The sequence below is a fragment of the Ischnura elegans genome, chromosome 3 (genome assembly GCF_921293095.1).
Source record: "Ischnura elegans chromosome 3, ioIscEleg1.1, whole genome shotgun sequence".
NCBI classification, from domain to species: Eukaryota; Metazoa; Arthropoda; class Insecta; order Odonata; family Coenagrionidae; genus Ischnura; species Ischnura elegans.
Genome location: NC_060248.1, coordinates 52,879,569 through 52,893,564, shown reverse-complemented (window position 1 = coordinate 52,893,564; position 13,996 = coordinate 52,879,569). Strand labels below are relative to the sequence as shown.

The following is a 13,996-nucleotide window of genomic DNA, read 5'->3' as shown; positions in this document are numbered from 1 at the left end:
ACACTTGACTACTGCAGCAAATTCAAAACATATATCAAAAGAAATCATAATTATTGTTTCAATTCATCACTTGCAGGACAAAATAGAAGGCTCATAGATAAAAGCTTAGAAGATGAATTCTAAAGTATTCCATAGATATATCTATCAATCTCTTATTTTCACAGCAGAAAATGGCAACGCAGATATAGAAGGGGTTTTCTACATGTAGGTGTTATTCTGGTAATGATGCCCAAGAGTTCATGTAGGTGTTATTCTGGTAGTGATGCCCTAGAGTTCATGTAGATATAAGATGGGACTCACAAATCTAGCAGCTGCATGATACTCCCGTTTGGACATTCATAGAACAAACAAGAAATTCTGATCATGGTAACGAAGAAAATGTATCCCACGATAATGAAATAGGCTTTCCAGAATTCCTTCACATTCCTGGTCTCTTCCTTTGGGTTACAAATTCAGATTCAAAAACAATACGTATGGTTACTGGAGAAATTTCACCCTAACAAGACCTTCCCATTGCATATCATGTACAAGCTGGTGCAGGGTTATCCGCCCCTCCTATTGTGCCGTTATCGGACAACTCTCGCCGGCCGGACTGTATGCAAGACATCGAGGAGTACGGTTACCTTGCAGAATGCAATATTGCATAACAATTGAGCACTAACTCACGATTGTGACGAACTGATCCAGATGGGCGGGCAGTGCAGCCAGAGACAAAAAATCACTCTCTGCAGCAAGGAAGAACGGACGTAACGCGGAACAATTCCTAACTTCACGCCGGATTCAATACATAATACTTTGTTCAGATTATGCCCAGAGTGTGAGTTCCTCTATGCCGCACCTCGTAGCAATGGCCAAATTAAAAGGCACAAAAATTGAAATTTTGGAATGCTGGTATCTCCGAAAGTTCATAAATCTAATGTGAGTAGGACGACTAACTGTCCATCAAATCTATGAGCTGTAATGAGTTGGCCACCAAGATTCCCCAGGAAAGAATGACGTAGTGTGTTTGGTGAAGAAAGAACCATAATTAACGCTCTTGGTCACAGTGCATGAGGAGAAATCAAACGTGGCACGATTATTCAATTTAGCGTAGTGAGTATCCACCTCAATTCCATTGCTTATGCGTGGAACTTCGTAATTAAGTTCATTTTGTAACCGCCAGGAACCAGGACTGAGGCTGAGGTTCGTAATTTCGTAAAAACAATAATTTCGTAGTAACGTCTCTTTTCCTATAGCTTGGATAGACCTTTTCTTCGGGACCAACAATTTGCTTCGCAATAACGAGGACTTTGTAATAACGTAGTTCGTATTAACGAGAGTCTACTGTAATGCTTTGAGGTGTACTTATGTGCAATTAAGGTAGGTGGTCACAATATTTAAGGGGGATTTCATCTCAAATCAGGCAGAGGAATACATAAAATGTCGCAACATGAAAAACCTAATGGCAACAAATAAAATCACCGTTGGTAACACATTGTTTTCATTCCTTCAAAAATGATGTATATGATGATAACCTCTTTACATCGTAATGTAGGGGGCCAATATTTAAAAAATTTGATCTATGGAGGTTCACTACAGAGAGGTTTTAGTGATAGGCACCATTTTTTTCATATCCTTTGGAAATGAAAGGCTCTACTGTCTATTAAACCATTATATTTATGCGTTTAAATAAACATGCATGCATCAATGAAAATATATTTAATGATAACAGAAAGCGAGCGCTATCGCGTAATTTTTACCATGATTCAAGAGAAATCAATGTGATCTCTCTTAATAGAGTATGTTCACCCGGGAGGATTACGATTGAAATGCATTTTATTCGATAAAGTGTATCGTAAATATCATTACTTTCGATTAACAGCATTAATTGTAGCTTAGTTTGTTTAATAATTAATATTTAATATGCATTTTTTTCGCAACGATATTGGGCATACGAAAACGCTCATCTATTGGCTCCTCGGTATGTGACGTCATTCTGTTCTATCTCATCAGCGTGCAAGGTGTCTATCGTGTTATGATCGTGTTTACGAAACAATAACTACGTGTGCATTGGAAAAAGTTGGTGGATCTGATCTGTGTAAAGGGAAATACGTTTAAGTGCTTATCATGGATATGGTTTCGTGAAGGTTTCTTCAAATAATATCCCGAAGGTGGATGCTTCAATGATTGACCGTGCTGATTATGTTGGACTATACCTTCATGCCTCGGCACGAAGTTTTAATGTTGAACTGGAGCTTTTTTGTTGTGTTGCCTCATTCATAATAAAAAGCAATCGACGGGAAACGTCATCGGAAATTACATCTAAGTGAATTAAGTAAGATTGTTTACAGTAGGTAGTTGGCCAAAAGTTCGTTAGCACGATTCGAAGGTTTACGGAAGTGCCGGTACATAGATAACTATCAATATTTGTAATATTATCATTTCCGATCATAATTTAATTTGTCTATTTAACTATTTTCTATTCTATTATTATTTAACCTACTGACTCGTAAAAAATAATTTTTCATATTCAGTTATGGCCCGTGGTGACTGGATGAAAATCCATAGTTCATTATTTAATTGCCGCTACTGAGCTGGGTTCTTCTTCTTCTGGGCTATTTAAGGTTTGAAACGTAAGCACAAATAACTGAAGTTACACTTTGGTCCAGTCTAAGCAGTAATCTGATCTTAATTTCTTTAAAAAAACGCACTTTTTATCGACGTATTTGTTCTTTCGTAGAATTAATGTATTCAAAAGCAGAGTTCTGATTATCTCAATGTTTCTACAAGTTATTTTCATTTCGCTAACAGAGATATGTCAGTCAGATATACATTTGCTTGGTTGAGGTTTATGAATAGCATTTGTGAGGTATATCTAAAAATAATATTATTGAAAACTTGGTCCGGATGAATGATGGAAATCTCTCGGGCTGGAAATCAAATGTTTGATAGTTTGATCAGACGATTACTTTTCATTCATTCGGTTTCAAACGCTTCTCGAAGCATTTGTTATCACAATTAAAAAATTGGTTCATTTTACATTTCTTCACAGCATAAGTTTATAGGTTTTAAAGGTACAAGTGTCTTGTTATGACTATCCATTAAGCGAGGAATCCCTGCGCGCGGTGCATTTCCAAAAAGTAGTCCCGACTTGTGATACGTAATAATGAGCTTATTTCACATCCGATTTGGAAAATATTAGCATCACTGTGTTTGGAATTAAATTACAAACATTTTGAATACCCAAACTATCACTTTTTATCGAAAATTAATTTTCCGTTTTTTAGTTAGTAGTACGGGTACTGTTACTAAGATAGTTAGTTACTAATTAGTGACTTAGTTTTCACGAATTAAGTCGTACCATTTTCAAGGATCATCACTGTTTAAGTGTCTCTAAATTTTAATGTCACTATAAATCTGCAAACGAAAGTAAATGCGAGAACCGAGGAGTAAGAAATACGATTAGGTAGTATCAAGGTAGAAAAGTTGATAGAGTATTGTCGTCAGCATAACCGAGAAATAAATGAATTAAAAGATGTAGATGATAGCATGTACACACTTTTAATCTAGTTCATAAGCCATTACCTGGCTTATTTCCAAACTCAGTATACGCTGTAGAGGGTCTCACCCTAAAGAACAAGGTATGCCTGAGAACACATCAACCAAAATGATGTCACAGCCTTGAGAATATGGCCGACTGGTGTTTCAGCGCATCATTAATTTTGCAAATTTTAATAATGAATATCTCACTTAAAAAGTACCTCTCTATTCTCAGACTCGGAATTTAGCCTAATTGAGGTTTAACACTTTGAGTGCTAACGACGTAATATTACGTTCTCGTGAATCTTCGTAGAACTGCGGGCAACGTAATATTACGTCGGTTTGAATTTGATCGTCTTTTATGTGGCCGGCGTAATATTACGTTCTGAATTCTACTTAGATCGGTTGCTTACACGAGTTAGTGTATAGAAAATATTCTAGATGGCAGCTCACTACAGTAATGACCGAAAAAATATAGGTATTGCATCACCCTGTCAGTTGTGGAAAATAGCAGTCATTATGGCCGACGCTCTGCTCCGTGATGAAGATATTCTTAGAGAACTACGTCGGGAATGGGATGACAGTGGCACTTTTGATGATGCTGAACTTAGTGAAGATGATCCAGATTTCATTTTAAACGAAGTGACATCTGACTTAGGTAAGCTAATGTCTTTTGTGTGGTATTTTTTTTATTCTGCGTAACGACCTCTGTTATTCTTGAAGCCCACTTACGTTACTTGTGAAATATTGCGTAAGGTCGTTTTTTAGATAATTTTATTCTTACATATTACTCAAGGTTTCTTGAATATTTTCAACTTGGTTTCTCAAATGCCTGTTTTGTATACTTCTATTTTGTTCCTTTAGATTCGAGTGACAGCAGTAGCACCAGTGATTGTGAGACCGAAGCAGCGGCCATGAATCAAAGGAGTTTGAGAGGTAGAAGAGGGCGGCCACGAGGCAGAGGTGGACGAAGGATCATGGCAGATGCACAAGATGGAGGTTGGAGTGAAATAGACCATGTTCCAAATATAAATGTTTTCACCGGAATGTCTGGTATGGTTGAGGAAACTGGTCTCGACAAAACCACTCCTCTTGCTGATTTTTTTTCTTATTTTTTTGATGATGATATTATAAAAATCATCAAGGAACAATCAAATCTTTATGCTTGGCAAATTTTACAGAAAAAGAGGAGTTTGAATCAAATATCTCCTAACAGCAGGCTGCTGAAGTGGAAAACTGTTACACTGGGTGATGTGCGAAAATTCCTAGCAATTGGTAAAGAGTTCTCGGGATCGTCACCGGGTCAGGAACTCCATATCTGCCAACGTTTCGATGTCCGACTCGGTCATCGAAACGTTGGCAGATATGGAGTTCCTGACCCGGTGGCGATCCCGAGAACTCTTTACCAAGTCCATTCGCCGGGAAAGCACGAAATCTTTCTTCCTAGCAATTATTTTGCACATGAGCATCAGTGAGAGGCCATCTTTGGCCAATCATTGGAGCACAGATCCGGTCATATCATGTAATTTCTGCCCTAGTGTCATGAGTAGGGATAGATTCCTATCCATCTTAGCTAATTTTCATTTGAATGATAACACCAGTGCAAAGAAGAAAGGGGAGGCAGGTTTTGACCCTCTACACAAGGTTCGTCCCATGTTCGAGTTGCTCAGAAGTAGATTTCAATGTGCATACCAACCGGCAGAGGATGTGACCATCGATGAAGACATGTGTGCATTCAGAGGGAGGCTAAGTTTCAAGCAATACATGCCTCAGAAACCTAGCCGTTATGGCATCAAGTTATATATGCTCTCTGAATCTGATTCTGGGTATATTTGGAACTTCGACGTATTTTCGTCAGGACAATGTTGTGAAAGATGTTGTTACAAGGCTTCTTGGAAACTTAGCCGGAAAAGGGCATACTTTGTATACAGACAGGTACTATACAAGTCCCTTCCTTGCCATGGAATTGGAAGGTCTCCAAACGGGGTTGGTAGGAACAACACAATAAAATAGGAGAGGGATGCCCAGTGCTCTTCGTAATCCTCAACTAAGTCGTGGGGAACAAGTTTACAGGAGGAAAGGTAATGTACTCGTGTTATGTTGGAAGGATAAGCGTGATGTGTACATCATAAGTACACGACATACATCAGAAATGGTGACCTATAGTGACAGAAGAGGTAACCAAAGAACTAAGCCAGCTGCAGTGGTGAATATATATAGTAATATCTATAATAAGAAAAAATTTGGTGTAGACCTTTCTGACCAGCGTATGTCCTATGGTGTATTTGACCACCGTAGTATGAAATGGTGGAGGAAATTAGCTTTCCACATGATTTTGATGACAGTACAAAATGCATGTGTCTTGTATAACTAAGTTACAGGGAAAAAAATTCCAATGACATCTTTCATGAAGGAACTCTGCAGTGACCTTGCAATTACTCAGGAAGAACCTTCATCAGGACCTGGTCCTAGTGGAGGTCATCTAACCCGTCTCTCCGGAAAACATTTTCTCAGTAGAATACCAATTCCCCCAGAAAAGAAAAAGGCTCAAAGAAGATGTAAAGTGTGCTCTGACAAGGGTACAGAGCAATCAGGGAAGGCAAGGAGAAAGGACACATCTTTTGAGTGCAAAATTTGCAATTTAGGATTTTGTGTATCTCCATGCTTTTAAATATATCATACAAAAAAAATCATGTAACATAAATAGTCGATAAAAATGATGCTCACACTTCACATAATGGTATTTGAAAGAAAAATGTATATTTAATTTTAATTGTGATTATCATTTGTATTACAAATCCGGAATTATCAATTTTCTTTTTTTAAGAAAATTGATTATTTTTGTAGAGATGGCAAAAATATTATATTATTTGCGTATATTATACCTAAATACATAATTAAAGATAAATTTATAAACAATGTGGTCGTCTTTATTTTCAATTTCTATGTATTGTAGTAAAATTATTAAAAATTTCTAAACTTTCGTAAAAATGCCCAGCACTGGAGTAAGGATGAGGTTTTAAAGCGCTAGCACTCAAAGTGTTAAAATTTTTTTTAAGATCACTTCCCAAAAACGTGCACATTCTCTATTCATCAGTCACTTAAAATGATTAGGATAGTTGGATACCATTTTTCTTATTTACTGTTAGGTATGCTCTCATATGGAACAAAATGGCCATAACTACTGGTTAACAAGAAAATTACAACATATTAAAGGTGTAAATGAAAAAAAAAATAAGCGTGAAACATTTATTGCTGAAAATGTCATTCCATGTACGTAATTGTGGCTGCATTATTGGTCTCCAGCTGTCTCGGTATGATCTACAGAGGTAGTTAGGCCATCTCGGGGGTGTCTCCTTGGTATGATAAGTAGAGGTTTTACGAGATAAAGAGGTTCACTAAAAAGAGGTTTGCCTATAAATTTACATGTAAATCTGACGGGACCGTAGGGATGGTATGAAGTATGGAGGTTTATGAAGTAAAGAGGTTCACTACTAGGAGGTTTTACTGTATATACCTCAGTAGACTTTCTCAGTAAGAGTACCAAGTCCTTCCCCTTTGATGTCTTATTACACTACAAACAAGTAATTTGAGGAAAGTTGGAGACAAATTTTTGTTTCCCAAAATCATCAGTACAGACCTCTTATAGCAACACAGGGTAAAATATAGATTAACCCAGTTAAAATTTTATATCAACACGAATAACTAAATAACAAAATATAAAGTGGATATAACATTATTAAATGATTTATGCTTAATTTTTCCGTTTGCTGAAACACATTTTTTCTAGAGATGTGCGACTAGTATCCGCGAATACTCGAATACTAGAAAGTATTCGATATTCGAGGTTTCGAATAGTTATGCGAAAAGTACCGCCTCGAATACCTCGAATACTTTGAATTTCGCGTCATACACTGTCGCACGCACGTCGTTGGTAGTTGACTCGGAAAAATGTAGATAACTGTAGTCATTTAGTGCTCGCAGCGCCGTTTTACGCAAGTTGACGAATTACATCAAATTCGTGGATTTTAGCGGTGAAAAGAGTGCGACGAGGGGAACCGAAAATGGTCGGGTGAAAAAATCCGAAAATCCCCGATTCCCCCCACCAGGAGAACTTCAGTGCCGTGGGATAGCAACCTTAGAGCATTTCCCACGATCCGCTATCCCCCTCCATTCAGCACTCGCCTCAACCACTCTGACGCTTTCCTCTTCTCCGAAATCAAACAAAAGGTCCCAGCTCGCGCAGGGATCGCATTACGAAGACCCCTGCTTCGAAAAAAATATCGAGTTACGAGAACAATAAAAACGTGTTTCACGGCCTTCCCCCCTTTTCTCACCCACTGACGTTTTTCTGGCTACCTGCTTCGAAGTTCCCCATTTCTGGAGGTCAACTGCTGTGTGAGTACCGTGGGATACTTACATTAGCGCATTTCCCAAGATCCGGTATCCCTCTCCATTCAGCACTAGCCCCCCCTCTGAGGCTTTCCTCTTCTTCGAAATAAAAAAAGGTCACAGCTCAGCAGGGATCATATTACGAAGACCTTAAAGCCGCTACACACGTTCCGACCCGATCACCCGACACGACCGAACTACCCGACCATTCCTGTCGGGGCCAGCTCTACAGACGTCCCAACCAAATCACTCGACCCAACCCGACCCGACCAACTTACTAAATATTCCTCAGTACACAACGTGATCTCGTGGATTGAAGTTGATTCTGGGTTGTGTTGGCCATGGCTCCGCATTTTTCCAAAAATCAAAAATTGGGTTCGGCTTTAGCCAATTTGGTCCTCATCGAGGATGTAAAAAAAAAGAGAAGAGTATGGGCGAAGAAGTGGCTGCTCAAGAGACGAAGTTTCACACACATGAATTTACTTAAAGAATTGGATGGAAATGATTTCCGAAACTATTTGAGGATGGACGAAATGTGTTTCATGGAGTTGCTGAGCAAGATCAAACCTCAAATTGATAGAAAAAATACAGTTATGAGGGAATGCGTGAGTGCTGAAGAGAGACTTGTGGTGACGCTCCGTTATTTAGCCACTGGAAGGTCGTTGGAAGACTTGAAGTATAGTGCTGCCATATCTCCACAACTGTTATCAAGAATAATACCAGAAACTTGTGAAGCTATTTACAACAGTCTGAAGGAATACAGAAAGGTAAGTACAATAAATGCATAGTAAAATATTATTTATTACCATGAAAAATTTCCAAATTTAAATATAATAATCTCTTAAATTAATAATTACAATCAATTGCGTACACAGGTATACCACTGTTTAAAAAATCAGAAAATAGAACCTTTAAATTTATTACCATGAAAAAATTCCAAATTTAAATATAATAATCACTTAAATTAATAATTACAATCAATTGCGTACACAGGTATACCACTTTTTAAAAAATCAGAAAATATAACCTTTAAATTTATTACCATGAAAAAATTCCAAATTTAAATATAATAATCACTTAAATTAATAATTACAATCAATTGCGTACACAGGTATACCACTGTTTAAAAATCAGAAAATAGAACCTTTAAGAATATTAAAATTACATACATATTTGGAAACTGGAGAGTAGAGCTTTGTTGAATTTCTTCTGTTATCATTATTTGCTGAGTATTTTGATATGGGGTTTGGAGTGGAATGTGCTGAGGAATATTAATTTGTGGTGTTTGTGGCCTTTGATTGGAACTTGTAGAAGGGGAAGGAGTTCTGGGGTCTGAGGAATATTGGGTAAAGGTAGGGGAAACCGAAGGTGAATGTTGAGGGCGCATAGGGTACTGAAAATGCAATTGTTGTGATGGATATAAATTAATGGTGGAGAAAGGGGTGAGCTTATTCATTTTCCCGTAAAAAATTACTTCAGCGAATAATTTTTCCGCGATAGCTCGTTGAGTTGCCTCCAGTTTCTGCAGTTGGACTCCCAACGACCGACCGATGATCTTGCTTTCGCTTTCCTGGGTTGATAGCAGAGCTTGGACTGCGTCGATCATTTCCTCTTTTTTTTTGTCAAGACTTTTCCTAAATTTTTTTTTTGGTGGTCCTTCAACAGCTGGTGGTAATACAGTTGAGTCTGAAGGAGGTTCTTCGCCTGGTTCACAATCGTCCTGAAAATAATCATACGATTTTTTCATGTTTCAGTTGCCAACATGTGAAGAAGAATGGAAAGAAGTGGAAAAAGATTTTCGTCAAAGATGGAACTTCGATCATGCGGTGGGGGCTGTAGATGGGAAGCATATCGCTGTTCAAAAACCGCCCCATAGCGGATCCTTGTACTACAATTATAAGAAATTTTTCAGTAAAATACTGTTTGCCATCGTTAACGCCAAGTATGAGTTCATGTATGTTAATGCTGGTACTAATGGATGCGTTTCAGACGCCACTATCCTGAATAACTCTCGCTTTTACAAGAAGTTGTCAAATAATTCACTTCACTTACCACTTCCCTCACCATTACCAGGCACAAATAACTCTGTACCTTATGTATTTCTTGGCGATAGCGCGTTTGGGCTGAACAAACACTTCATGAAACCTTACCCACTTAAAAATATATCTCACGATGAACGTATATTCAACTACCGACTTTCTCGTGCAAGGAGGGTGGTTGAAAATGCCTTCGGCATCTTAGCATCTAGATTTAGGGTGTTTCATCACGCAATTTCTTTGAGTGTTGAAAAAGTGGACATAATTATTTTAGCCTGCTGTGTTTTACACAATTTCTTATTGAACAAAAACCACCGATACGTAAATGAGTCATCATTTGATCGAGAGGATGTTGATAACATCTCGTTTCAGCAAGGTGAATGGAGACAATTACCTTCACTGGTACCACTTTGTCAATCTACCGCGAGGGAACGATATGAAGAAGGGAATAGAGTACGACAAATTTTTACACGCTATTTTAATAACGAAGGGAGAGTGACCTTCCAAGAACAGATGATTAGAGTCGGTCTCTAAGTTTTGCATTTATAATATAAAATAAGTACTTACGGTAAGTGGAGTGTCAATTGTTTCGCCTTCTTCCTCCAACGTTTCCGTCCCACTTGAAATCTGTGGCTTTTCAGAGAGAAAACTCAAATATTGGTAATACCACAACTTTGGCACGTATACGTGGTCGCTAGCAGCCCCGGTAGTTTCACTTGCTGATACCTGTGGCGTAACGATAAAGTAATAAATGTCATTGCTTCATTATATTTCACATTATATTGTGTTCTATTCATTAAATTTTGCAGTAATAATTATAACTACTTTGTTAACCTCAAAATTCATAGAATATTTACTAATAAAACGAATGAATGAAAAGATTATTTATCATTTCTTACCTTTTTTTTCTTCTCTTTTGTATGCCGTTCGCATATTCTCCAGCTTCTTCTTTAAGGTTGATAATGTTGCATTTCCACTTGAGGTTTTATAAATTTCTAGAAGGGCATTATAAGCCTCGTTCCTCCTATCCCTATTGGAGTAATGGTCATCCTTCATATCCCATAAACACCGGTACTGTCTCCAGCACTCCAGCAATGCCACTGTCATAACTCTCTCTTCATTAGAAACTTGAGCCATTTTAGCACAAAACACGACCTCCAACGACCAAATCCAGGGGTAGACTGAGTCGGGTCGGGATCAAGAGTCGGCCGATAACGGTACACACGTTGCGACGCCACAGAAATCGGGGTAGGGCGGTCGGCGGTTGGATGGTCTTGCAGGACCAACCGCCCGACCGTCGGGTCCGACTGTTTTCGTCGGGCGACAGGCCTACACACCCTCCAACTGTCGGCGCCAACGTAGTTGGTCCCGACAGTTGGGTGGTCTGGTTGGAACGTGTGTAGCGGCTTTTAGCTTCGAAAAAATACCAAGTTACACGAGAACAACAGAAACGTGTTTCGGCCCTCCCTTTTCTCCCCTCCTGACCTTTTTTTTCCTACCAGCTTCGAAGTTCCCCATTTCTGTGGAGGTCAACCGCTGCATGAGTCATCTATAAGCACAAAAGGTGTCTAAGAATGACTTTCGTCAATTGATGTTACACCTTTATTGAATTGAAATATTAGTAATGTGCGCGTAATTTCAAAAAGAATAAGACCAAACACGACGTATTTCTAAGTTTATTTAAGCATTTTACGCAAAGAAATAAATATCAAAATACGACGGAGGCTTAGCTTTCTGGCGAGACTCGATATGAGCAGCAGAGCTTCTCGGAAGTTGATGCGGTATTTTTTTCCGAAAACATATATCAAGTTACAATTTATGAGTGGTGCTATAAATCTTTATTGTTACAGTCCCAGACAAAGGGATATTTTCTCAGAATATTTGGTTTCTCCCTGATAGCAATTCCAATTCATCTTCTTATCTCGTGAGAACTCCCAAAGATGGACTGAAAATAATTTAAGAAAATCCGGTGGAAAAGAGCTAGTGTTTTGCAAAATGCCTCAGATTGTCAGCTAGCACTTGGCAGCAGGAGTGGGGGTAAAGCGATGTTAGTTGAATTAATTATATGCCCAATTGTTTCCATAAAATTAAAATATTCATTATTCAGCTAAATTCATGTTCGAATCATTTAAAGGAAATCAAAATTACTCCCCAAAATCTTGTGTTGCCTGCTGCATAGGCAACCGAGTCAAACATTCCAGCATTCATCATTTCGTATTCGAGGTATTCGAAATTCGAGTTATTCGAATATTCGAGCAATGATTTAATATTCGAATTCGATAATCGAATTCGAGAAATCTGCTATTCGACCCATCTCCAATTTTTTCCATTAACATGTTGACCGCCATGATGTTTTTAGTAGATATGTCCTCTGACGCCATTAGTGTTTTTCATTCCGTTAACTATTCCCGGATCATGAAACATTAAATGTGTTTTTGTACTTTACTTAAAAATAAATATTTATATTCTGACGCCACAACAGTCATGGCCCATACGTTAGCAAGAGATTCCGGTCACTCCGGCGTCAGAAATCCACTTTGAAGCAGTTGCTCGGAGGCCGGTCACTATGACCGGCGTGGCGTGACGGGAGCCACTCGACTCCGGCCATTATGACCGGCATGGCGGTCAACGTGTTAATATAATTAATCAAAATAAAGTTTTAACCTAATGTTTAAATGAACTTTGAACCATAGCACAAAATAAAAACAGATAACTGACCCATAAATTGACCATGACTTGAACCATCGCATCCTGTGAATGCAAATGTTCAAATGGACACGAAATCAAAATGAACGCAAGATCACAAATGAACAGACAGGGGAAATGAACATGAAATGAATGTCCTGGGGAATCAAACAGCCTCCACAAAATGAGCATGGTGGGGAAACGAATGGCCTCTAAGAAATGAACACCCTGAGAAAACAAACAGCTCAAACAAAACTAATATATTGAACACCCGTTCGAAATATTAGGGCACTCAAACCGTTCAGCAGCTAAACTGTTCGTATTTGTGGACGGAGGGGAAAGATAGAGAAGGAAGGGGAGGGAAAAGGCCTATGACGCACTTCGTTGGCCTTGGATGTTCTGCATCATTACCTCCATCTGTTGTAGCCACAACTCACTTGCTGGAATAAGCTGCTGTTCAGGACATCTCTTGGTGAGCACACATGTTGGACCGAACATGCCACACGTGTGCAGTGCAGACATGACATTGAACAGGGAATTTTAGAGAACTGTTCATTTTCAAACCGGTTCATTCCAGTGAACACTCGTTTAGGCAGTTAGGTTCTTTTTGACCCATCTCTAATTACCTTAGCATAAGATTTGAAAAATCAGAGCAATAAAATTATAAAAAGCATATTTACCTATTTTCTTCTCCAGTGGAGTAATGATGTGGGGCAAAAAATCTTCATATATAAAATAGTGCTTTCCAAATCCCATTGGTCCTCCAGTTTCAACCAACTTGGGTCGTACCCCAAGATTAACAAAATACAGCACTTGTGATTTTACATTCACCTCAGCCAGACGAGAAAGATGATTCAGGAACAAGTTCAAGTAGTCTTCAGATGGAAATGTGAGTGAAATGAAATTGAGAAATAAAAAATTGTTTATTAGGGTCCACAACACTAAAGCTAAGTTCTATAGTTCATTCCCTTCTTCCAATTAAATTCCACTAAGATTAAAGATCCATAAAAATTGTTGATATAATTTTAAATAAAAATTCCTGAAGTTCCCTAACCTTGCAATTTTGGCAAGAAAGTACTTATCCATTCCAGCCACATAAGTGTGTTTGGAAAGAAAAATTTTTGCAGACAGTTGAAATGCACCATGAATATGTCAAAACCTACTGCATGAACATGTAAAACAATTGGCTTTTCTGCATGAGAATTTGAAAGTATCAAATCTTAAATGATTCATTTACACATATAATCTTTACTAAATTTGTGTAAATGCCTTTATTCAGACCCAGGCACGTGCTGGACCCCTTCTTAGGGTGGTGGACAGCCATGGCCAGGGGGCACCAGCACTATGCAAGGGGAGGACTACCG

The 13,996-nt window shown here is 38.4% G+C and overlaps 1 protein-coding gene across 1 annotated transcript in view; it reads right to left on the bottom strand.

Annotated features, from left to right (window-relative positions):
• Window positions 1–13,996, bottom strand: part of LOC124155804 (GPI transamidase component PIG-S) — a 33,760-nt gene that overhangs the window by 15,969 nt on the left and 3,795 nt on the right. Inside the window, exon 5 of the mRNA XM_046529923.1 lies at window positions 13,313–13,507. Coding sequence (XP_046385879.1) covers window positions 13,313–13,507 — 195 coding nt within the window. The remainder of the gene's footprint in view (window positions 1–13,312; window positions 13,508–13,996) is intronic.